A 27,414-nucleotide genomic window follows, 5' to 3' on the forward strand; every position below is an offset into this window, starting at 1 on the left:
AGATGCAGCAAACTTCAATCACACGTACAGTACCTGGGCAAAAACGGTTCATTTGGTAAGAAATTCTGAATTGTAGCTTCTTAAACATCTGAAATGACTGAGGTAATTAAGTTTTGTGCTTAACTCAACAGAAGGCAATGTTTTTAATCTGTTTTGTGAGAATTATAATCCAGCAGAAAACGTGTGTAGAATAACATTGAGGCATTTTCAGAAGTATACTACTTGGTTGATCCTCTTCAGTATGGAATGGATGCACAAGCTTTGGAATTGTTCAAGTATTATGAGGATTTTACTGTTTTTCTCCTTCTTATTGGGAATGCCAAAGCCAGCATTGTTTTGAGTAGGTCCGTGCAAGGAAATTCTTGGGGGATATTTCTAATCTGTCATGGACTGTGCAGTCTGTATTTTTAAAAATCAAATTTCTTCAATATATTTATTGAGCAAATGTGCCTCATTGCTTTTCTTTCGTAGAGTTCATTCAGCACCTCCTTACCTCCAAATAGAATATTCTGGTGCCAGCTTTGTTATAATGGCCAAAAGAAGAAGCAAGGATTAATGTGGTGCCAAAAATCAATTGGAGAATGAAATGGCTCTTGCAGGCAATGGGCCTGTTTATACACATGCCATAAATGGTTGCCTTTCTGAGAATGGAGATGAGGCACGTTGCAAGTCTAGTGCATCCTTCATAAGACACAGATATATAGCGAACACACAAATTTCTCAATGTTTATACTTAGTGCTAAAGAATGGACTATTTTCTACTGACTATGCAGCAAAATTTTCACAAACTAAGATCTCTCTACTACTGAAGTCCCTGGAAGGTTAATCTTGCACATAGTGAAGTAACAAAAAAGCTACAGTCACTTTCCTGATAAAGAAATATTTTTATAAATAAAAGCCATGGTATTTGAGAATGAGATGAGAATTGTTTCATTTCTCCAGAAGTCAGACAGATTTCTTGCTGTATCTGCAAAGGCACCAAATTGTTACACCATATTCACCCTATCACACTAATATTTACCACCTATAGAAATATACCATTGCTGATCTGGATTTGCACCTTTTGTCTTCAGATCACAGGTTTGGGTGTCTAGAAGAGGAAGAACAGAATCTCTTCATTGATGTTGACTGCAAACATCCAGAGCCAGTAATGACACCAATGCCAGAGGGTTTGACACCACAGCAGGTACATGTTTGTGAGCTTAGGTAGTTTGAGTCTGAACTCTGCATACCGAAAGGTGGAAAAAGCCACAACATGTAAGAAGGGCATGGTTGCTGAGCTACATGCACATTCTGTGATTTACTGATTTATTTAAGCCACAGCTAGCATCCTGTAGAATATGGCAGGTTTACTTGTTCTGCTTTCCAGCGTTATGTTAAAACACAACATGTACCTGCACAGTGCAGCCAGGGAGATCCACTCTGATTTTATTAAATGCTATTGTTTTTTAAAGAAACTCATAAACTAAACAAGCAACTACTGACAGAAAGAGGAGGAGAATGGTAAGAGAATACTAAAGTGTAGATGAAAGGGACTATCTTGTTTGACTGGAATAAAATGAAATTTATACAAACTACACGTTAAGTTAAGTACTATGTATTTATCTAAGTTATGTGATGTTTAAATTCCTTATTTTCTGGACATTTTAGATGGGTAATGTTTTCCAAATGAGCCTTTTTATTGATATATGGCCTGGGCTTTAATGAAAGTTTAACTATTTAGTTAATAGTGCAGTGACTTATCAACTGCATTTAAAGAATAAGAGAGATCATACTTATGACAGGTAACTTGATGTTGTTTGTTTTAAGAGTTACCCTTCAAAATTAAAATCATCTGTCGCTTGTAGTCTGGGATCAACCCTGTGGAAATGATTTTGGTCTATTACTAAAAAGCTATACTTGAAATTTATGGATTTATGTGACAATTGGTATCTCTCAAATGATCAGCCTTGCGTCAAAGCTTCAAAACTTGTTTAAAAGGTAGCACTTACATGTTAAATCTGTTTGATGGGTAACTTCAAACTTACGAAAAGCAGTTCACACATTGTGGCATTTGAACTTGTGTTTTAATATTAGTTTATAATATAATGCAGTCTCCAACGAATTACATTCTTGAAATTCTGGCTAACTTAAGGTTAAAATTTGTTTTGGAAACAGGTTGTCAGACGATATATTCTTGGTTCAGTTGTTGAAAGTGAGAAGTGTTATGTGGATGCATTGAAGCGAATTCTAGAAGTAAGTCAGAGCACAAAGAAATATTGGATTCTATTATTGTACTTCAGATCACCATGACATCTCAAGATATTTTTTATAAAAACAAATTTTGGGAACCTCTCATCTATTTACAATTTTTGCCACTGTACCACCTTGCTGCTGAACAAACCACCGAAGTGGTGTCCTGGGAATCATTGCAAGGTCACTGGAAAAATTGACTTGACTAGTAGGCAAGAAATCACTTCGGAGTTTGGGGTTTGGACATCTGTGGTGGTGAGGGTGCAGGGCAACACAAAGAAGGTACCCATCTTTACTACCTTTTCACCTGAGATGAAGTTGTAGTGTGCTCACCTCCATCCTGTTTTTCCCAGTAGCATCTAATATTAATGAGAGGCCAAATTAAGTGTTGAAATGTCTATTGATTGACCACTTCTAAAGATGTTAATAAGTCTAAGGGTGGATGGGCTATCTGATGCTTTACCTATCCATTCTAATTCAAAGGACATTTCAGGGACCGGAAGGCATCAAGCCTGACACCTGTCCTGTTTCATGAGTCTCCACCATTCCTTCGAATATGTCACCTGGGAGTACCACGGTGTATGGTACTGATCTACACAGACTGGGAATGTTTGTGAAATCATGTTTGGATAAAGTGACATGAGGTTTGATTTTGTTTTCCTCTCTGCACAGCATTATGAGAAACCTCTTTTGGAAATGGATCCGAAACTATTAAGTGAAAGGAAATTAAAAATAGTGTTTTATCGAATAAAGGAGATTCTTCAGTGCCATTCCTTGTTCCAGATTGCCTTAGCTAGTCGTGTGACTGAGTGGGACTCAGTTGAAATGATTGGCGATGTCTTTGTTGCCTCAGTAAGTCATTGAATAAAAATCTATCTTAATTGTGACTAAAGGGTCTGGGAGGGTTTGTTCAGAAAGGAATTTAGATAGGGTACGGAAAAATGTTTCCAGGTTGAGTGAAAGGGGACAACTGAGCAAAGATGTCTAGTCTGCCTTTCTTTCTCTCGTCTGGGTTGGGGGAGAGTAACAGAAAATTGGACTTCCCACTTCCTCGGGAAAGCAACCAACATAATCAAAGATCCCTCCCACCCTCGTTATACTCTCTTCCATCAGGCAGAAGATTATAAAAGTTTGAATGCATAGACAAATAGATTCAAGAATAGCTTCTTCCTCAGTGTTATCAGAATTTTTCAAGGACCTCTCAAATGTTAATTCTGATCTCTCTCTCTGCACCTTCGATGCGGCTGTAACATTGTATTTTGCACTCCGCTCTGCCACCCTGATGCATTTTGTTTGGTACAATCTGATTGTATAGCACGCAAAACAGCACTTTTCACTGTATCCTAATACATGTGACAACAATCAATCAATCAATTAATTAAGTGAGAATGTTCACTTGATTGCCCAGTGTTCAGTTACATTCACAGCTACTCAGCTAAATGCTTGCCCACATCCAGCTCGACCTGAACAATATTCAGGCTTAGGCTGATTGTGCAGGAATTAATATTGATACCACTCAAGTGCAAAGCATTCATTACCTTTATCATCATCAAAACCCCCACCATTATTCTTGGGGTCACCAGAAACTTAACAGGGCCAAGCATGCACACACTGTGGTTATAAAAGGTCAGAAACTGGATCTTCTATTGTCCCTACTCCTTACTAAATCACCAAAGCCTTGCCTAAGGCACAGGAATGGGATTGAATACTCATACTTGCCTCAGTAAGTGCAGCTCTATTAACAGTTAAGAAGTTCAACATGATTCAGGCAAAGCAACTGACTTGATTGGCATGCAAGCATCAGTTTCAAAGTTCACTCCCATCCCTCCATCACCAGCACACGAGCTATAAAATGCCACCTAACAATTCAACAAGGCTTCTTCAATAATTCCTTCCAAATCTGTGGCCCTTTGCAATAAGAAGGATAAGGGTAAAAGGCACGTGGAAACACCGGCACCTGTACATTCCCCTTTAAATTTGCATGCCATTCAAAGGTGTAACTTTGGCTCTGTTCCTTCATTAACACTGGCTCAAAACCCTGGAATCCCTCTCTTTCTCAGCACGGTGAAAATGCATTCATATAATTGTGTCTTACCACAATCTTGAGGGTAGCTAAGGAGGACTCTTAAATATCGGAATGTCAACAGCTACATCAGATTAATGACTTAACTATAGATCAAATTCAGAGGCATCTTGTGGCATAGTGGTAGTGCCACTATCTCTGGGCCAAGATGCCCCAATTCAAGTCTCACCTGCTCCATTGGTGTGTAGTAACATCCCTAAACAGGTTGATTTCAAAATGCCTAGATCAAATTCAGAGGGGCTCTCATGGCACAGTGTCCCTACCTCTGAGCCAGATGATCCAGTTTTAAGTCCCACCTGCTCCCGAGTTATATAAAATCATCTCCGAACAGGTTGATCAGAACACATCTACATGAAATTCATGATTATTATTGATGTGAGATGTGCCTACCAATAACATACATTGGACAAATGGACTACTTCACCTAAAGTCCCGCCTGAAACTGTTGCTGTTATCACATAGAAAATTTGTTTCATAGAATCTAATTAGTTACGCACAATATTTCACTCACAGTTGTATAAATTTGAAAAGGGATGTTTAGTAATATATAATTGTTTGTAAAATACATCTCGCAAGACTTGCCCTCTCTTAAATGACCAGAAGTAAATTTTATTTACTCTGTATTAAGTTTTAACCGCAGTGTTGTGATGAAATTGATACAAATAATGTTTAATGAAACATATACTTTCAGAATCATGTTGACCAAAATAACTCTTTGTATGGGCCAATTTCCTTTGTTTGTTTGTGGAGTGTGGAAGTCAATGGATTGGTGATATCATTTGTGGCTCATTCCTAATTGTCCTTGCAAAGATGTTAGTGAGCCAGTATCTTGAGCCATTGCAGTCCATAAGATACACGTACATTCACAGTGCCATAAGGAGGAGCTGCAGGAGTTTAACCCAGCAACTGTGAAGGAATGGTGATAAACCTGGTCAGGATGATATGTGGCTTGGAGGGGAACTTGCATTGGTGAGGTTTCAGTGCATCTGCTGCCCTTGTCCTTAAAATTGATAGAGGTCACAGGTTTGGAAAGTGTTGTCAAAGGAATTTATGTTGCATTGAATCCCATAGAAAGTACATTCAGCTGCCACTGTGCATCAATGGTGGAGGGAGTGATCTGTAAGGTGGTGAATGGGGTGCCAATCAAGGGTTGCTTTCCCCTGTTTATTGTTCAGCTTCTTGAATGCTATTGGAGCTGCACCCCTCCAGGCAAGTGGAGAGTATTCTATCAAAATCCTTACTTGTGTCTTACAGATGGTGGATAGCTTTGGAGGAGTCAGGAAAACTATTCACCACAGAATTCTTACAGCCACAGTAGTGACATGGGTGGTTCGGTTCAGTTCAGTTTATGGAAAATGTTAACTCCATAAGGTGTTGATAGTGGGACAGTCAGTGATGGTAATACCCTTGAATGTCAAAGGAGATGGGTTAGATTTTTCCTTTGTTGGAGATAACCATTTCTTTGCACTAGTGTGGCACGAATAGCACTGACACCACAATTTGGAGAGACTAGTAGGGGCATACAGTATTGACAGCAAAGGATAAACATCAGTGGCAATACCAGTACTATATTTTCTAATAGATGTTTGATTAGTTGATCAGAAAGAAAAAGGCAGATTGCTGAAACAAGGAAGGCGTGATAGGTATGTCACAGGGTATGAGAATCAAGTGATCAAAAAAATGGGAGAGAATTTAGAAAGTGGTGGCAGAATGTTTTGGAGACAAAGCAAACAGAAGAAAAGATTCCTTTTTATTATAATGTAAGAAATGAAACTGAACACCTTTTTAAAATGTCAGTAAGACTTGCTGGAAGAATTTAGATTAGATTAGGTTAGATTACTTAGTGTGGAAACAGGCCCTTTGGCCCAACAAGTCCACACCGCCCCTCCAAAGAGCAACCCCTTCACCTAACACTATGGGCAATTTAGCATGGCCAGTTCACCTAACCTGCACATCTTTCAACTGTGGGAGGAAACCAGAGCACCTGGAGGAAACTCACGCAGACACGGGGAGAATGTGCAAACTCCACACAGACAGTTGCCCGAGGCGGGAATTGAACCCAGGTCCCTGGCGCTGTGAGGCAGTTTCGTGCCATCAGCCATTCTCCCATTAACCATCTCACCAGCTGTAATGAAATGCAAAACAATTTCTTAAAAAACATGAATGAAAGTTGATAATTGAATGAAAATTCTAATTTCTGCTGCTTGGTTGCATTTGATTAGATCAATTACTTGCAGGAGGTTATTTAATATTCAAAGTTCCTGCAGATAATTTTTGTTTCATACAATAGCAGCATTCAGATTTGTGATCTTTTATCCCAATAGATGAAATATCCATGAAATATAATTGCAAAATCTGGTTAGTCAGCAAAAATGAATGGACAGTATAATGAAATAATTTAAAAGAAAGCTCCCATCATTCAGTGTTTGCTTATGCATATATTTGCAAAATCTCACTTTGACCTTTGCCCCTTTTTAAATATACCTTTCAGAATTAAAATTCATTTTGTATTTGAAACTCAATCCTTTCACTCTCAAACTGATCTAGAAAATTTTCTGCAATCTAAGTTCACTCAAACATGGAAAAAAAAACTTTGTTGAAGAGAAATCCTCCTGAGTTGGAAGGTAAATAAACTTGGTGCTCATTTATCAAGTAAAATTTGGAATTCAGATGCTGAACTACTTCAAACTATTGTATAAGATTTTCAAAGTTGTTGTTTTATTTCTGTTCCAGTTTTCAAAGTCAATGGTGCTTGATGCGTATAGTGAATATGTAAACAACTTTAGCACTGCCATGGGAATTATTAAGAAAGTGTGTGCCAGCAAACCTGCCTTTCTGGAATTTTTGAAAGTAAGTTAATCATTGCGAAAAGTAAAATGTTGTTTCCTTTGTAAAAATTAACCTCCGGTCACCACACTTTGGGCTGTCACAATGGCAAGCAGGAAGTTCTCATGATTTGTACCCAATTTTATCAAGATGGTATGTGTCTCCAAGTTAAAGAAGATAAAATTCATCAAGATCTCACTCCTGATTTGTGTCGTGAAGTCCCAGGTAGAAAGTCCACTTAGGTAAATATTGAATAAGGTTAAGACTCACTTGTAGTCCAGTCAACATTGGCTGCGTGTAAAGAATGCTGCTGATTCACAGCAAGAGAAACTTAAAGAAGAAAAAAAGGCAACAATATGCAAATGCATTTAACAGCTGGATTGATAGTACAATGAGCTTCCAACTATTATTTCCCCAGTACACCGGAATGCTGCACCCCTCTATCTTGTGACCATAATTACCAATTCAAAATCCTCATTTTGACAAATCATTTTATCATTTCATCAAATTATCTTCCCACAGCTGTTTTTGGTCTTTTCAGTTGTGAAGTGCTTTCACAAGCTGTGCTGCATTGTAAAGGTGCTTTTAAATGAAAGTAATTTACTTAATTTTATTTTGCTGCACTTTGTTTACCACTGCAGCAAAGTGTAATTTTCAAATATTTTACAGGGTGTATTGTATCTGCTCAGAATAAACACAGCCTCTGCAGCCTCTCCAATGCACACTTCATGCCGTACAGTTTTGAATGATAATTTTGAGAGCTCCTACCCTTGAGATGTAGAGTGACCTCTTTATTAATTGCAGACATATTTTTATTTAATTTCTGAAAGTGAGTGCTGCTGGTAAAACTGGTGTTTATAGCTCATCCCTAGCTGCTCTTGAGAAGGTATTATTGGTACACGAGAGTAGCGTGCTCAAAGACTTCAGAGAGCAGATGACTTCGACTGCAGTCGGCCATTAGTGATGAGTTGAATTGTTAAGTCAGATTGAACAAATTCCTGGTCACTTTTCCTGGCATCGGTCTTTTAACACCAGATTTTTGTAAACCAGATTTTGTTTGCCCAAATTGGCAAACTGCCATTTCTAGATTTGAACCATGTTCTCTAAAACAATAGTTTGGACTTCTGTTACAGCACCAGTAATCTCTAAGAGCTATGTTCCCAAACCCTAGTTCTCAACCTATTATTCATGTAACCAACTGTGTCATAGTAACTATTGTAACTGTTAATTTTAATCATTATCTATTTGAGAGATTATACAATAATATATTAAACTTGGAGATGTTTATTATGCTGCAGATTTAACTCCTTGTTACAGGCCAGGATATTTTTAAAAATTCAGCCATTTTATGGTGTATTCCTTTGATCTGTAGCCATAAATCGAAAACCAATTACAACTGCCCCCTTGCTCCAGTAATTTACAACAAGCTATGATTCCCTACATTCCCTTGAATGAGTGCTGAGTTCTCACCGATAAAGTACTGGAAAGCACCCATAGCCCTTCTGAGGATCCCAGATAATCCAGAAGAAAGTTCTGCAAATTGTAAAATGTTTGGAAACTAATGAGTTGCATGTGAATGGGAATCACCTTAAATCCTGTCATCAAGTGTTGCTGAAATAAAACTTAATTCTAAAGTAGTTGCAGTGGTAAAAACTGTTTGCAAAATGAAAACAAGAAAAAGAGAAACTGTAGGTACTGATTTCCTTGTCTGTGAAGCCACTGGCTATGATTCACAATAACTTGACCTGTGAGCTGTCAATCTTGTCCACAGTTAATTATCTGAAGTTAAGTTATGGAGGATACTTACACATGCATTTCACATTTTCTTATAGTATTCCAAATTGAGCAGATTTAATTTCTTTAAAATATTCAACGTTCAGCTGTTTATTTTCTGAAATGTCTGCACCTTTCTTGACTGAGGTGATGGGTAGGATAGCTGCTTCTAAGAGTTGTTTGATCATCGCCTGAAACATGCATGTTGTAATTTGCTTTGCCTCATTCATCTATGACTTAGGTAAAGTGTTGGACCTGTTAGGAAGACACCTGGCTCAAGTCCAGAGCCTGAAAATCCATACTAATGGTCCATTGTTCAACTGGCAATATTGATTGGCAGAAGAATACAGTCCTATCTGACAACTCCAGAGATGATGCTTGTGTGCTGCTCTTACCTATGACAAGTTAACAAAAGGGCTAGTCATGATTAAACTTGGGAGTTATCAGGATAAAATTTCACTGGATCAGTAGAAATCTACTGGATTGATTGAGGTTCATTGCATAACTGGATTCCTGTAGTCACAGCAAGACCAGGGATGAAGCAATAAGGTGGTCGCAATCCTTGGCATTTTTTTGCTCCCATCTACGTTTCCGGTCATGATTGTAGTAGTTGTCGTTGATGTTAAGCTAAACATTCACGTCAGATCCTCCATGAACGCAACCTGTCTCTCAGTGCCAACATTAACAAATCTTCAGTTTTCACTGAACTGCAACCCAGTCTCAGTCAGCTGGTGACAGGAGGACTCTTCACCTTACCATCTCAGCTCCTCTTCAAAATGCAGGCATTGTAGATCAAGACATTGTGGAAGAGAATCCAAAGTTATCTGGAATGTGGGAAATTGCTTTAAAATGCTACTGCAGTCTCTGGAATATTCCTAGGATTGGTCTTCGTTCCATGCACATAGACTCACGTACGTTTACATCACAAAAGGATGCCATTCTCCCCACCTTTGTCCATGCTGGCCAACAAAGATCTGACTACACCAAGACTATTTTTCATTTTTGGTCCATAGCCCTAGAGGAGTGAATATTTAAGTGCTATGAGAGTTTAAAACTCCGCTACCCTTGTGGGCAATGAGTTCTACACTCTCACCATCTTCTGAGTGAAATAAAATTCTGCACAACTCTCCTCTAAGCCTCCTCCTTCTTGCCTTAAATCTATGCCACCTTATTATTGACTCCTGTACTAATGGTAAAAGTGCCTTCCTATCCTTAACTCTGCATACTGTTACCTTGCAGTTCTTTATCCAGTTCCCTTTCAACCTTCTCTGTTCTAAGGATACAGCCCTAGCTTCTTCAATATTTCCTCCTAGGTCAGAGCTTCAACCCCGGCAATGTCCTGATAGATAACCTCTGCACTCTGTCCAGTATAAGCATATCCTTCCTAGACTAGAACACTATACGGTTATCCAGTTGTGGTCTAACCAGTGTTCCATCCACAGTTCAAGTGCAGATTCCTCTGATTATCCCCAAGTCTCAGCTGACCAGCCAAGCAATGACGTATTGAAAGACTTGAATAACAACGCATCTTTAATAGTGCTGTGACACCTTGAAATTAGTCCCCAGGTCATCCAGTGTCCAAGCTATCCAGGAAATTACTCTTGTTGCCAGTTTGCAGAGCCATGTCCAATTTTTAGTGAATGAATCATGTCTCAATAAATTGTAAGCAAGCAGTTATTATTTAAAATAGTTAAAGTTTTATGTAAAAAGAAACTTAATTGAACTTACTGTAACCAAATTAGCCATGAGGTATCTACTTGTTGCACTAAGTGTGTCATATTTCTCCCCAGCAATGCCACGAGTCAAGTTCTGATCGCATTACATTGTATGGCCTAATGATGAAGCCAATTCAACGTTTTCCACAGTTCATTCTTTTGCTACAGGTAAATACTTTCTTCTGGATGCACTTATTAAGATATGGATTGTAAAATCATTTATTTACTGCCAATGACTTGGGACTGGAGCTTAGATTTAGATTTAGATTTAGATTTTGTCATGCATACCCAAGGACAAAAGTACAGGAGTACAATGAAAAGTTTTCCAATCTCACCACATACGGTGCCATCTTATGTAAAAGTGCCTAGGTACAAAAACTTAAGAACAAGGTAGGAAGAAATAAGGAACAAAGTTAAAAGTTAAACCTTACAATGATGTTTAACATTAATAAAAATAAGGAAATAAAGCTGAAAAATAAAACTTGGGAATAAGTTACATGAGTTCTTTCCTTTCTGCTTCACTCTGAATGTATTTTCACCATCACAGATGATAGCCATCCAGAGATCTATGTCTTACTACTGTTTAATTGATATAGAATCTTGGTGAGCCAGTTGGAATTGGAAGAGATGTTAACTTCAGAGTACTATTTAAAAATTGGTAGAAGGATCAGTCATTCTATAAGTCTGAGTGTTTATGGTTGGAGTAGTGACAGAAGAAATCTGTAAAACATTAGAGAGAATTCCTGAATCTCTGACTGACTGCATTAAAAACAACAAACTAAACAAAAGGATTTTGTAATTTTTTATATACAGTTTTATAATGAAGACTTGAGTTCAAATCTTGTCCAAAATATTGACGTTAAGCTCTTTGTATCTCTCTATGAAATAAATTTGAAGAGTTTTCATGTAGTCCCAAAGTCAACAGCATAGAATTGTAGAGGCCTACAGCACAGGAAAAGGCCTACTGATTCCATGCTGGTCAAAGGCAACCACTTAACTATTCTAATCCCATTTTCCAGCACTTGGCCCAAACCCTTGTATGCCTTGGCATCACAAATGCGCACCTAAGTGCTACTTTAATGTTATGAAGGCTTCTGCTTCTACCACCTTTTACAGGCAGTGAGTTCCAGTTCCCACCACCATCTGGATGAAAATATTTTTCCTTACATTCCCTCCGAACCTCCTGTGAATCTATGCCCCCCACCCTGGTCATTGATACCTTCCTGTCTACCCCAGCTATGTCCGTTCATGCAATTAAGTCATGTCCCCCTTCTGTCTCCTCTACTCCAAGGAAAACAACCCAGTCTGTCAAATTTCTCTCCATAACTGAAACTCTCCACCCAGGCAGCATCCAGATAAATCTCCTCTGCACTCTCTCCAGTGCTGTCACTTCTCTCCTGTGTTGTCGATTCCAATTCAACCAAAAGAAAGAGTCATATTGTCATTGTTAAAAATGAAAATTTTACTTGTATATTTGGAGATGATAACCTGAAACTGGAATAGAAAATTATTGCAATGCGCAGATGGCTGAACAATGCTTTAGTGTACTTGTGTTGCATGATGCATGACAGAAACATGTTCAATTCCCACATACTAATGTTGTCACCTTGCTGGCCATGACTACATATTATTTCCTTTTAGTTTAGATTCTTCAATCTGCTGGTGACTTGTGCTTTCAGTCAATTCAGTAAGGTGATACTTCTTTAATTTGAATGTTTTTCAACGATAAATGTTTCATACTTGTTGACTGCCACCAATGTTTACAAAAAGTCAAACTTTTATAGTTTGGACAATAATCTACTAAAAACTTAATTTGGGATGACCTTAAATCTCTCTCTCTCTCTCTTTCTGCAATTGATGAGATAAATGTTGTTTTCTCAGGACATGCTAAAGAACACTCCAAAGGGACACTCTGATAGACTACCTCTTCAGATGGCTCTTACTGAGCTTGAAACATTAGCAGAGTACTTAAACGAACAGAAACGGGAAGCAGACCAGCGTTGTGAAATGAAGCAGATTGCAAAAGCAATGAATGAGCGTTACTTGAATAAGGTAGAATTTGCTGCTTCCATATTTGAAAATAATAATTACATCAGCCCTGTTTTAATAAAAATAGAAATTATTATTAGATGAGCCGAATCTAGAATGTACAGTGAATGAATTTGAAGTGTTAAGAGCCAAACCGGTTGAGTGAGACCAGTAGTGGTGCAATTCCAACATTTTCCAGTGGATGTCAGATGTTGTACAGATGCAGCATAATGTTGAAGATCTTGTACAGTAGAAAGGAGTTGATTTTTAATTTGCTGTCTGGGTATAAACTGGCTTTATAAATTGGCTGGCCATTACTGAAACTGCCAATGTAAATGAACTTTGGGCATTTTTTTGTTAGAGGTGGTGATGATGATTGCGAACAGGGCTGGGGAGATAAATCATGGGGCTTGATGCTTGTCCTGTTTCCCAGCCTTCTCTTCCCATCCATTTAACCTTACTCGTCAATCATGCATGTTGCTTTATCCCCATTTGGAGATTCACCAATCTTCTTGAATTTAAAATCTTCATTCTCGATTGTGGACTTCATACGTTTCAACTGGTTACAATTTTTATTCATCAATTACTGATATTGTGCTAGTGTAGTTCTTATGGGATGAAATTAATGTGCTGCAAGGATTTTTGTTTAAGAAATAAATGAAAAACTAATTGGACTGACAATTCATAGAGTGTAATGAAACAAATTAGAGTTCAGAAAAATGTACTTGAAAAAGGAGTTGGGTTTTAAGCATTGTATCTCTGTTACTTGCCGACACTAAGTCCTTTTATGAGTATGTTATCAGGCACACTTTAAACTGGAAATGTGTGTGCACATCACCAACTCTGCTTCACAGCTTTAAGTGACCTCAGAGCACCCATGAATTCAATTTCGTCCCATTCTTTCCTGTATGTGAATCTTGCTAAGTGCAATAAATTGGCCACCAGAGTTCCCTTCAGTATAACATTGACTACAAAAGTATTTCAGGAACTAAAATGCACTTTTTTGTGAAGTTGTGAAAGGTATCTGTAAATGCAAGGTTGTCTCTATTTAAAGCTTCCATAAAACACACTTGAACACACAGATAAGATGTGTCTGACAGAGCCTATAAATACTGCATCACTTTCAAATCCAATCACATCAATAATAAACTCAACTGAACAACTGCATTACTTTTGGGAAAAAATAACCTGACAACTTAGGACACAACTGGGAACGGAATGCCTCTTACCTCTACATATATTTACTCACGTTATCTGTCACTTCCTTACAATTAGTGTTTGTATTTTATTGGCAAGAATTAATGAAGAGTCATCCCAACTGCATGCTAATGCATTCATCCATTGTTGATTTCCATCGAGCACCTTCATGATGTTCTTTATATCTTGTAGTCTGGTAGTGGGCCAGCAGCTCCAAAGGAGGGGAAGAGCACAGGTGATGGCAGGCTATGTCACCCAGAACATAACTTCAAGTTGCAGATATATACAGTACAGATACAGATCATTCAGTCCAACTCGTCCATGCCGACCAGACACCCCAAATAAATCTTATCCCATTTGCCAGCATTTGACCATTCCCCTCTAAACCCTTCCTATTCATGTACCCATCCAGATGCCTTTTAAATGTTTTAATTGTACCAGCCACCACCACCTCCGCTGGCAGCTTATTCCATCTAAATACTTCCCTCTGTCTGTAAAGGTTGCCCATGTCCCTTTTAAATCTTTTCCCTCTCATCTTTAACCTCTAGCTTTGGACTCTCCCGCCCTGGGGAAAAGACCTTGTCTGTTTACCCTATCTATGCCTCTCCTGATTTTATAAACCTCTATAAGGTCATCTCTCAGCCTCCAGTGCTCCAGGGAAAATAGTCCAAGTCTATTCAGCCTCTCCCTATAGCTCAATTCCTCCAACCCTGGCAAGTCCTTGTAAATCTTTTCTGAATCCTTTCAAGTTTCACAACATCCTTCCTAAAGGAAGGAGACCAGAACTGCATGCAGTATTCCAATAGTAGCCGAACCAATGTCCTGTACAGCCACATCATGACTCCCAACCCCTATACTCAATGCACTGACCAATAAAGACAAATATACAAATGCCTACTTCACTATCCTTTCTACCCATGACTCCACGTTCAAGGAACGATGAATCTTGCACACCAAGACTCTTGTTCAACAACACTCTCCAAGACCTTGCCCTGGAAGTCCTGCCCTGACTTGCCTTTCCAAAATGCAGCAACTTGTCAAGTTATCCATTGCACAGATTCCGTTTCTCCCTCCAGGACAATTGGACCCTGAACTGTGGAAATATGTCCTGGAGTTGAGCAAGTGAAGGGCATTTCCGAGTCAGAGGATTCATAGATCAATAAATATAAAAGGAGGCCACTCAGCCCACCATGCTTGTGCTCACTTTTTGAAAGTCCCACTCTACCTTACTGCAACATTTGCTCCAAATCAAGTCCAATCCCCACTTTTCTGAAGATTATCTGCTTTCCAGTATTACATTTGCAGTTTTGGATGCCTTACCTTTATGTTCCTGGGATATTTCTTGTTTATGTTGAGATCTAGATGGTAGCCAGAATAAATTTCAGTTGCTGCAGCATCCTGGTGGCCTGGAGAGAAGCCAGCAGGTTACTGTTCCATGTGGCAGAGACTCTTCAGGAAGGACACTCATGATATTCACTCAAAATTGGGCGGATAGGTTTAGAAGGGATTCTGATTGACTTTAGTAATACACTTCTTCAAGGACCGCAATTCCCCCCCCCCCCCCCCCCCCCCCGACGTGGTCGATGGTGCCCTCCACCGCATCTCTTCCACTTCCCGCTCCTCCGCCCTTGAGCCCCGCCCCTCCAACCGCCACCAGGACAGAACCCCACTGGTCCTCACCTACCACCCCACCAAACTCCATGTACAGCGCATCATCCGCCGTCATTTCCACCACCTCCAAACGGACCCCACCACCAAAGATATATTTCCCTCCCCTCCCCTATCAGCATTCCGTAAAGACCACGTGACTCCTTCGTCAGATCCACACCCCCCACCAACCTAACCTCCACTCCCGGCACCTTCCCCTGCAACCGCAGGAGGTGCAAGACTTGCGCCCACACCTACCCCCTCACCTCCCTCCAAGGCCCCAAAGGAAACTTCCATATCCGCCACAAATTCACCTGCACCTCCACACACATCATCTATTGCATCCTCTGCACCCGATGTGGCCTCCTCTATATTGGGGAGACAGGCCGCCTACTTGCGGAGCGTTTCAGAGAACACCTCTGGGACACCCGGACCAACCAACCCAACCACCCTGTGGCTCAACACTTCAACTCCCCCTCCCACTCCACCAAGGATATGCAGGTCTTTGGACTCCTCCATCGCCAGACCACGACAACACGACGGTTGGAGGAAGAGCGCCTCATCTTCCGCCTAGGAACCCTCCAACCACAAGGGATGAACTCAGATTTCACCAGTTTCCTCATTTCCCCTCCCCCCACCTTGTCTCGGTCAAATCCATCGAACTCAGCACCGCCTTCCTAACCTGCAATCTTCTTCCTGACCTCTCCGCCCCCACCCCAGTCTGACCTATCACCCTCACCTTGACCTCTTTCCACCTATCGTATTTCCGACGTCCCTCCTCCCTACCTTTTATCTTAGCCTGCTGGACACACTTTCCTCATTCCTGAAGAAGGGCTTATGCCCGAAACGTCGATTCTCCTGTTCCCGGGATGCTGCCTGACCTGCTGCGCTTTTCCAGCAACACATTTTCAGCTCTTTAGTAATACACTGTCATGCTGACAATATCTAAGCAGATCAAGCCTCACAACCAATTGTCAGTGTAGATACAGTAAATATGAAATTAGGATGTGTCCTGATTTCCAATTAGTTGCTTTGTAGGTGGATTAAAGTGAGGTTTTAACACTCGCTGGAAATAGGGAAAATATGGTTTGTGGTAAGCCCAGTAAGAGCTCAAATAATTTTTATATCTGCACAGCCTCGATTCCTGCTTGAAATTGACAAGACGTGCCAGCTGGCCGACGAGGGGAGATGAAGAATGGGGGGGGCTCGAAACTGCTACTGTCCCTGATTTTGAAACAATTCATAGGGAGGGGAGTCCTACTGGGTCAGGCTAGAGGAGTGGAGTCTGGTTTGGAGAGACTCAAACATTGCTTCTACAAGGACTTTACAAAGAAATGTCCAAAACCTCTTCCACTTTTAATCCTGGTCCCTCTTCCCATTAGGGTATTCTGGAAGGAAAGCCAAAGCCACTTCCACTGAAGGCTGGAATTGAAATAGTGATAGATTTCAATGGCTTCGTAAGAATAAACTTAATGAAGGATCCTACCAAATTTTAATAGGTTTCCTTTCCCACTTACTCAAAAGAACAAGTTAAAATTGCAGGCCGTGCAAACAAAATTTCCTATCTTAGCAGTTAAGTCTCTGTGATTTTTGATAAGATTCATAGCTCAGGTTGAGATTCTGGTTGCACATTTGCTTGCTGAGCTGGAAGGTTTGTTTTCAGACATTTCATCACCATGCTAGGTAACATTATCAGTGAGCCTCCTATGAAGCACTGGTCTTATGTCCTGCTTTCTGTTTATGTATCTTGGCTTTTTAAGGTGGGTGATATGGTTAAGTCTCTGGTGATTTCTACAATAAATGGTTTCCACTGGCCAGTGAGGGCGTGACATGTAGACAACATTTAGCCAATGTAGTGTCAAGAAATTCTAGTAGAACTGAGAATTGAAACAAGCAAGAGGAAAGCTTTTCAATATCTGTGTCATAACCGATGAAAGGAAGATGGTTGTGATTACAGGACACTTGCTGTCAATGCTCTGCCTAACCATTGTTAACTTACTTTCCCTATCTTGCTGAGAGTGAGGATACTTGCTGATGGTTCTGAAATGTTCATTTCCATTCACAACTCTTTTGACACACAAGCAGACTTTCAAGACCACACTGGAAGTTGGGAAACATCAGAGTTTGCACTGATAAGTGGAGCATTAGTGCTGAGCTATGACTGTCTCCAACAAGTGAAATCTCTGAATTTCAGCATCATGCCCTATCATTTGTGACAAGCTTAACTGGGTCAGCCATAGCAACAATGTGGATAATAAAGCAGGCTAAAGGCTGAGTATTTTACAATGGAACTGGCTTCCCTCCTGTCGTCTTAAAACTTTACAATTGTGGTAACCACCATGTCAGGGTAAGCATAACTGCAAAAAATTCAAGCTTCATTTGGGTCTCTACCACTTGGCTCAATATGCATTCCTGTTCATGCAGTACCATCCTTAGGGTACATAAGCAATTTGGCAAACTTTAATTAATCAGCATCTCCTCATCACATCACCATAGCCAAGAGGTAGGACAAGAAAAGAATCATGAGCTCACCATCACTTCTAGATTGTCCACCATTCTGCTTTGGACACCCTGATGAATCAAAATCTCAGGATTTCCTAGCTAACATTAGAATTGGAGCAGGGACAGCATACATACAGTTTAATGCGATGGCCCACACCCATCATCTCTGTGCATGTGAAGTCTGAAAATAAACAAGGTCTTGGTAGCATTGCTGAGAATATGCTTGTGAATGTCTAATTAGCAGATAGTTCCATAATCTAGATTGAGCGTTCAAAGCCCCCAACTTCTGGTTTTCAGGACAGGCCAAAATAGGGGATAAAACGTGGCACAAGCAATAGAAACACAACATGGCTACAGCACAAAATGAATGTAGTTGTTAAGACTTACTCTGCATATCTTTTCACTCAACCCACTCTATTTGAAAAGAACATAGCCTTTAAATTCAGCTTTCAAAAGTAAAATTAGGAGGAGACGGAATGCCTCTGACTATTCTAACAAGTTGGTGTGGATAAATGTATTTGCATTGAAAGCTGATGCTTGCAAAACATGAAAACTGCCTCTATTTTGTACAGTGAGAACAAGTTAAACTGGATTTTGAGTTATTGTAAATTTAATACAATCTACCAAAAATATGTATTAGCAGAAGCAAACTACGTGTTAGAAAGTTAATCTCATGTTATTCTAATTTCACATATTATTTACACAAATGAAAAATGGATGTCTTCTCCCTGTGTATATGCCCTAAGTGTATGATGGATCATGTTGTAAAGATTACCACTGTTGGCAGTGTCCACACATTTCTGTCAATTTAAAACAAATTAGCACATCTTTGAGCTAGCAAATAACTGGATTAATGAGAGTGAAACCATCTGCTCAGCTTCTACAAATTAACAGCTGCTCAAAATATACTAAGAAGACTATGTGTATTCGTCACGCAGATTATGGTAGCATGAGATTCCTAATGTCTGTCTGTGATGAAAGGCAATTGTAGCTGAAATAAAATATTGTTTCAGATTTTTTTAGTGAAAATACTATATCAGATCTTCAAATTTGAGTTTGAGTCTGTCATCGTGGGAGAGATCCCTCAAGGCACCACTACCAAAAAGTAGCATGAGAGTGAAGCAATTGTTGAAATGTACAAATTATTTAATTAATATCAAAGTTGCAGAGATAATGGAAAGAAATTCTTGCCATTATAGGTAAAAATGCTATAGTCCCAGAGGACAGCAGATGTGTTCTCTCATTAGAGAGAGATGACTGATGGGAGTTTAATCTGCGGGTTACCTCAGCTCAGGCAAGGGTAGAGATTGAGAAAGTAGACCCTTCATGGTAACTTCAGCCGGTGCAGGAATTGAAATGCACTTTTGGCATCGTTCTGCATCACAAACCAGTGTCCAGCCAAATGAGCTTGCTGGTCCCCTACTTGCTATTATAAAGTGATTTTCATAATGCTAAATTAGATTAGATTAGATTCCCTACATGTGGAAACAAACCCATCACCTCAACGAGTCCACACCGACCCTCCAAAGAGTAACCCACCCAGACTCCTTTCCCTACATTTACCCCTGACTAATGCACCTAACACTATGGGCAACTTAGTATGGTCAATTCACCTGACCTGCACATCTTTTGGAATGTGGGAGAAAACCAGAGCACCAGGAGGAAACCCACGCAGACCACAAAGTACATCTGAAATATAGTCACAACTGTAATCTAAATTGACGATTTATATCCAGCAAGATCTGACAAATGCATCAAAACATCTGTTTTAATCATGTTGGTTTAAAGAACAAGATTGGCTTTGATCCCAGAGGGAATTCTCCTCGTGTCTTTCAAAGAGAAATGTCATGGGATATTTTATGTCCAGCTGATGGCAGACAGAGCTTCGAGTCATAGAGTTGTACAGCACAGAAACAGACCCTTTGCTCCAACTCATCCAGAGATCCTAAATTAATCCAGTCTCATTTGTTAGCATTTGACCCCATCCCTCTAAGCCCTTCCTATTCATATACCCATCCAGATTCCTTTGAAATGTTGTAATTGTGCAGCCTCCACCATCACCTCTGGCAGCTCATTTCCATACATGCACCACCCTCTGTGTGAAACAGTTGCCCCTTCGGTCCCTTTTAAGTCTTTACCCTCTCACCACTTGAATGAATGATGGCGATTTGGTTGCTCTTAAAGAGGAAAATACTGCCAACATTTACTTTATTTTTCGTATTGTATGCAGCAACCTTTTCTTTCCACATTCCAAATTGCACACAGCATAGAAAGAGTTGGATGCTTTCCGTGGTCATTACAACAATACAATTGCCTCATTGCTTTGAGTATTGGTAAGCTAGGAAAATGTAAGTTGGTTTTGACAGATAGTGCTGACATTCATACTGGCTGATAGATTTATTCTATAAGCAATTCCTTGCCTGAAGCCAGTGCTGCCTTTCTGCTTCACTTAGTGCTGAGGAGCAATTCAGATAATTATTTAGCTCAATGCTTTTACCTCCAATAAGCTAGCATCTAATGCACTGCCGCATCACTACTTTGGCGCTACTATTGCAATCCACAATAATATCTTAACATTTATAGAAGTCACGTTTCTTTAAAACTTTGGTTTGGAGGAATATTCCCATATTTGTACCTACTACAGTGAGATGAAGTAGAGTGGGAGAAGGCGCATGTGAGTCCTGAACTCTGGTACAGATGAGTTGGATTGAACAGTCCATGTGGAATTACCTTCCCGTGTGATGCCAGCAGATGGTGCTTTTGATAGGATTGACATTGACAGTGACCGGGAACAGTTTCCTGTTATTCAGCTACCCAGTGTGAATCTTGCCACCACTTTCTCTGTTACATCTGCTGTTCACATTATACGTGATACTGTGGCTTTTTAAAAAAAAACATTTCCTTTTCTTTCGCCACTTTCTTTCTGATTTTTCCCTTTGAGACCTGTTAAGCTATTTGCCCCTCCCTTAGCCTCCATTCTGTTTTGGAAGCAGTGTCTCACTCCTGACCCCAGTTTCTCTCTTTGAATCCCCCTATTTTAAATCTCTAGTCCTGAGCAGATATGCCTTTGACAGCCAACCCATTATCTGACTTTCTCTTTTTGTTTCCCAGTCTAGTCAGAGGAATCCTGCAGCTTCTCACTTGTAAATCAGCAGTATCAGTTGGACATCTTTACAATCTGTTGTCTGACCCAATATTGAATCTTGCTTGCTGTGCTGACAGTTTGATTGCCATTCTTCCAACCTGGCACTTGCCTCCTATATCACAAGAGCCAGTGGCTTTGGACGAGTTATCCAAAGCCCCGAGCTTATGGTCTCAGGACATAGATTCAAATCCCATCATGGCTGATGGTGAAATCTGAATTCAATAAATTCTGGAATTGTAAACAAAAGCTCCTCTAACAACTACCATGTAGAATGCCGTTAGAAGCTATCTAGTCTTTAAGGAGAGGAAATATGTCATCTTTCCTCTCCTGAAGTTTCCTGAAGAAGGACCCGTTCCCAAAATGTCGATTCTCCTGCTCCTTGGATGCTGCCTGACCTGCTGCGCTTTTCCAGCAACACATTTTCAGCAATATGTCATCTTTACCTAGTCTGGCTAATGAGTGACTCCAGATCCACAGAATGTGGTTGGCTCTTAACTGCCCTCTGAAATTACCTAGAGGGCCAATCAATTCAAAGCTGATTAGGAATCAGCAGCAAATGCTGGCCTTCCCAGTGACACCCACATCTGATGAAAGATTAAAAGTTTCATTTGATGTAAAAACAAAAAACTTAAAGTACCCTTGAGACATCTAATGTGCTTCATAGCCGGTATTTTTTAATCACTGTTGTAAAGTAAGAAAACCTGGTAGTCAATTTATGCACAGAATTTTTGACAGCGTGTTAAATGACCTGTTCATCTATTTTTAGTAGTGCTTCTTGAGAAAATTGTATTGGCCAGAAAGAATCTCCTTTCTGTTCTCCTGGTACCATTGGATTTTTTGCATTCAGGAGAAATGACATGTATAGGCCCCCATTAGTGCTTTATCAGAAAGTTGCAGCACTCCAATTATGGGCTAAAGTTCCTGCCCAAATAATACACGTGTTGCTTTGGGATAATATTTGACCTCCTGACTCAAGCCAGAGTTTCTTCATTGGCTGGCACTGGATTTTAGGTACCACCTGATGTGATGCCTCTTCTAGTTTGGTGCCTACCTTTCCTCCCATCCATACTAATTTCAGTAAATTGGGCAGTAGGGCATCTAGGAGTACATCAATTATTTGTTTAAATAGATCATCTAAATTGATGTTGTCCCTTAACATTCAGCAGGAAGCCAGCTGCAATATGTTAAATCAGAAAGCATGAAAGTTAGGAATAAATCTAATAAATGAGGGCTGCATTCATGATCTATAGCCTCTGGGGTGCAGAGTTGGCTTAATAGATCTCTAGGTAAAAACAACGACTGCAGATGCTAGAAACCAGATTCTGGATTAGTGGTGCTGGAAGAGCACAGCAGTTCAGGCAGCATCCGAGGAGCAGTAAAATCGACATTCCGGGCAAAAGCTCTTCATCAGGAATAAAGGCAGAGAGCCTGAAGTGTGGAGAGATAAGCTAGAGGAGGGTAGGGGTGGGGAGAAAGTAGCATAGAGTACAATAGGTGAGTGGGGGAGGGGATGAAGGTGATAGGTCAGGGGCGGGGGGAGGGTGGAGTGGATAGGTGGAAAAGAAGATAGTAGGTAGGACAAGTCATGGGGACAGTGCCGAGCTGGAAGTTTGGAACTAGAGTGAGGTGGAGGAAGGGGAAATGAGGAAACTGTTGGTCCACATTGATGCCCTGGCGTTGAAGTGTTCCAAGGCGCTTTAGGGAACATCTCCGGGACACCCGCACCAATCAACCACACCGCCCTGTGGCCCAATCTTTTAACTCCCCCTCCCACTCTGCCGAGGACATGGAGGTCCTGGGCCTCCTTCACCGCTGCTCCCTACCACCAGACGCCTGGAAGAAGAACGCCACATCTTCTGCCCACTCACCTATTGTACTCTATGCTACTTTCTCCCCACCCCCACCCTCCTCTAGCTTATCTCTCCACGCTTCAGGCTCTCTGCCTTTATTCCTGATGAAGGGCTTTTGCCCGAAACATCGATTTTACTGCTCCTCGGATGCTGCCTTAATAGATCTCTGTCCATTCCCTAGATTTGCACATAACTTTGATCAAAATAGTTTATTTAGCTATTTATTTGAACCAACCACCTAGTATTTATTAGTCCCAATGTTCATTGCTCATCACCCAAGCTCTTCACTGTCATAAAATTGAATTTCCTTTGAATTTCCATTAGAAGGTCTTCCAGTAAATAGCGAAGATTCCTCTTCTGCACAACTAGCATGCATTGGAGGCTTGACTCATTTTTGCTCATTTAAAAACAATGATTGGAAAACCATATGCCAATCAGCAATACATGTATCTGTAGTTTACAGGTGTACTTACACAATTTATACACGTATAACATGATCCACTGTTACTTTCTCAGCCCTGCTACCTATTTCTCCGTATTTCCTGATGATGTGATAGTAGTTTCATTTTTAAATTGTCTAATTGCTGGTAGTTGATTGATGAGAGCTAGATGGACAATATACAAGCGTTAATTTTAACAAACAGAAATATTTTGCAGAAGGTATTTGTAACTTCTAAATATCCAAAGAGTCTAGATCTGCGTGGGGAAACTTTTTCCGGCCTTTGTCGATTTCAAAACTTGGCAATAGTATTATAATCTGAGCCCAAACTGATGCATGACCTGGAAAAATTGTGAACTGCTGGAAAAGTATGTTTACATTTCAACATATCAATGTGAAATAGACACCACGAGTGTAGTGTCTCACATGGATTGACTTCTGCATTGTGAAGTCATTTATTCCATCTGGCTTCTGCTTGCACTAAATGAAAAGAAAATACTGCAATATATCTAAAAACCCAATATTGAGAGTTCTTGTGAAAACATTGAATGTTATTTCTACATGAAAAATCATTTAACCCATGAAGTGTTTTCGCATATACTTTCAGTACCTTAGTTTCTAATCATGAGGACTGCATCTACATATTCCTCTGCATTTTCTTTATGAATTACCTTTCAAAAAGCTACTCAAAACATTTCTACCAGATGTTTTGCATTTTAAACCATAGTTCCTAGCTCACTGCCCCATCGCCCTGTGATATTTTACCATTTAAATCTTACTGTTTTCACCATTCAGAATTTTTTGTTCAAAAAGATAAGAATGCAAAGAAACCTGAAGTTTTGATTTTTAAAAAAAAACAATAACACTGAAGGTTATGTCAAAAGAGATGCAACAATTTTTATACAACTGCTTCAGCTTTGACGTTTAACAGTCTAAATTACTGGAGATGGGGTTTCCAGAAATGCCGTGCAGCTACATGACAGGAGAATTCAGATTATCCAAGAGCCTGCCAGATGTGAAGCTGTTGGTAAAATTTAGGTATCAACAGGAATTATAAAAAAAATTATTTGAGGAGGGTTTTTGTATGAAAAGTACAAGGCATTTCCTTACTGTGTTATGATTCTGAGGTCAGTAGTGAAGCAAGAGCACTTGCTTGATCAGATTTGATCTCAGATAAAAACTCACTGGGAGGTTTATCAGTCTCTGTGGTGAGAATATGACCTGTCTTGAAATGCTGAAGATTTCAGCATTACTTAATTGGGATTCTCTATGTGGAGCTGCAGTCATGTCATCAAACTGTCCAAGGAGTCAGTCACGTTCAAGAATTCTCATTGATAGTCTATCAGGGAATGAAGTGTGCTAAAATTGAATCATTTTGTTAAGAAATACATGCAACAAACAAAGAATGGGACACGTGCATAGGCAAAAGTAGAAGCTAAATTATACATTATTGCAAAATTGTTTTGAAGTTTTAGTTTAAAAATGTAGCCGTTTATTTTAATGATTGCATTTAACAGTAGTACAAAATTAGTGAATCAATTTTTTTGGAGTGTGATGCTTTGTTCAGCAAGAGTTATTTCTCAGGTCACTGTTTTAAAATCACAGTACATATGATTGAACAGGGTGCCTTTATAGGGATTTCAAACAGAAAGCAAAAAAGTGAATATTCTTACCACATCAGCCAAACTAAAGGCTCCAACGAGATTGAGGAATGGGGTTGAAAGCATAGCCTATGGCAGAGTAGCAAGTGGCAGATTGTAATGTCAGACTTGCAACATTACTCTGCGCTTGTGAGTAAAGTTGCAGTCTGATTCAAAGGCATCATGATAGCAATTATTGCCATTTTGTACCCAAAATCTACACAGTTATGTTAGATGTGGTGCATTGCATACAATCCTGATCACTTAATTATTGTTGGAATGTTACATAGAAAAATAAGCGCAGTACAGGCCCTTTGGCCCTCGATGTTGCGCCGATCCAAGCCCACCTAACCTACACTAGCCCACTATCCTCCATATGCCTATCCAATGCCCGTTTAAATGCCCATAAAGAGGGAGAGTCCACCACTGCTACTGGCAGGGCATTCCATGAACTCCCGACTCGCTGAGTAAAGAATCTACCCCTAACATCTGTCCTATATCTACCACCCATAAATTTAAAGCTATGCCCCCTCATAATAGCTGACTCTATCAAAATACACCTTACACGATGCTGTATCATTTAACCACTAATCCACAACTGTTCCAATACAGGCAGCATCCCTGAAACACACCCTTGGCAAAGGCAATTCAACAATATAGTTATTATCCTTAGGTGCTGTCTCTCTCCAGTCTAGGAGGAGGAAACACCAAAAGAAAATCAATTGTTGCCTTTAACACAGTGGAAAACAACCAAAATGAAATTGGTAATCTGCAAAGCTAATGTATGAAGGAATATCATGGAAAATGAGCTTGTACTTGTTGAAGTAGGGATTAGATTGAGGCAATCTCATCAAAGCTTTCACAATTCTGAAGGCGATTCACTAAGCTGACTTGGGAAAAAATCTCCATCATGTTAAATTGTTTAAATAATGGGCAATTTAACTTTAAAATGAGAGAACTTTTATAGGGAAGCCAAGTGGGAGTCTTCTATTCTTGAAATGGTTATTTATACATTCTTCAGATAAGTTTGCACTGATGAGGTAAAGATGATGTCCATTAAATCTAAAAATGTATACTGTTTATCAGTGTTTGTTTATTGTGAACCAGGAAAGTCTTTCACGTACTGCCCATGATCACATTGAATTGGCTCAATAGGCTAGTAACCTTGTCCTTATTCCTTTATCATGTTCTTGGATCCTAAGAAGTTACAGTGGATTCTTTATAATGCAATTTCTAATTGACTTGTTGAAAAAATATGAGAAGAAGGTAATGAAGCAAATTATATAAATGGATTTGTGAGGCAGCTAAGTGGGTCTTCAAAGAAAACAGGCTAATATTAATCAAAAACAGAAATTGATGGTGGGACTCTGCAGGTCTGGCATCATCTATGGGAAGAAAGCAGGGTTAATGTTTCAAATCCAGTGACTCTTCATCAGAACAGTTCTGGCGAAGAGCCACCAATTCAAAATGTTAATTCTACTTCCTTCCTGCAGATGCTGGTAGAGCTGAGTTTCTCCACCAATTTCTGTTTTTTTGTTTCAGATCTCCAGCATCTGCACTGCTTTGTTCTATGTTAGGTGAGTTTTACTTTTGGCAATGATAATTACCTTCCTGACCATGATACAATATGGTCAATACAACAGAATATTTGCCCACAGGCCGTTTATTAAGGGCTATGTAGATGTAGAACTTACTCAGTAACTGAGAGTCATCCTGCATAATGTACAAGTGAAAACATTAAGACCATGGATGGAAAACCACAAGGGGTCGGAAACCCCTTTGCAAGCCTCCCCATCCTCAAACCCACCAGAATGCATGTCGCTAGTGTCCTATGACTGCTTTGAACTCTGTAGTGCACACTGCTGGGGCTGCAGGCAGGCCCACTGAGAAGACTCCATGTATTCTACAATGAGGGAGGTCAGGGCTATTGGGTGACAGTATTTGCACACCTTAGAGAAAGGGAAGGCATGGGATTTTAAGTACAGGTCATTTTGCTATAATGCGCATTTTGTTAACATGAATTTGCTATAACAGGATTGACGAATTGGGGACACTATTTCTAAAGCATGAAGTTTCAAAGCGCGTGTTGGTTATTACGTGATTCCGGCCCCATTAGTTTAAATGGCGTTGTTATTACACAATTTTCTTATAACGGGATTGTACATGAAGGAAAGAAGAGAGCTTTTGTCTTCCCAGTGGGCAAAGAGCATCCTCCAAAGATTCTCACTGGCCTATCCATGCCAGCTGTGTCGCAACATGAGCAGAGTGCTATTGATGTCATTTGAACTTTTAACAATATGTGAACCCTTGATTTCTTAACACATGGTGGCAGGCTGC

General features: G+C 39.9%; 1 protein-coding gene across 4 annotated transcripts in view; it reads left to right on the forward strand.

The window, feature by feature from the left end:
- arhgef10 (Rho guanine nucleotide exchange factor 10) overlaps positions 1-27,414 on the forward strand; it is a 279,666-nt gene that overhangs the window by 109,160 nt on the left and 143,092 nt on the right. For all 4 annotated transcript variants that reach the window (XM_087978293.1, XM_043679118.2, XM_087978304.1 and 1 more), the window contains 6 exons: positions 1,074-1,186; positions 2,158-2,235; positions 2,905-3,084; positions 7,049-7,165; positions 10,705-10,797; positions 12,511-12,681. In XM_087978293.1, the coding sequence (XP_087834419.1) occupies positions 1,074-1,186; positions 2,158-2,235; positions 2,905-3,084; positions 7,049-7,165; positions 10,705-10,797; positions 12,511-12,681 (752 nt within the window). The remainder of the gene's footprint in view (positions 1-1,073; positions 1,187-2,157; positions 2,236-2,904; positions 3,085-7,048; positions 7,166-10,704; positions 10,798-12,510; positions 12,682-27,414) is intronic.

Source organism: Chiloscyllium plagiosum, unplaced genomic scaffold, assembly GCF_037043375.1.
Source record: "Chiloscyllium plagiosum isolate Xiang-an unplaced genomic scaffold, Cpla_swu_hap1 HiC_scaffold_3, whole genome shotgun sequence".
Taxonomy (NCBI): domain Eukaryota; kingdom Metazoa; phylum Chordata; class Chondrichthyes; order Orectolobiformes; family Hemiscylliidae; genus Chiloscyllium; species Chiloscyllium plagiosum.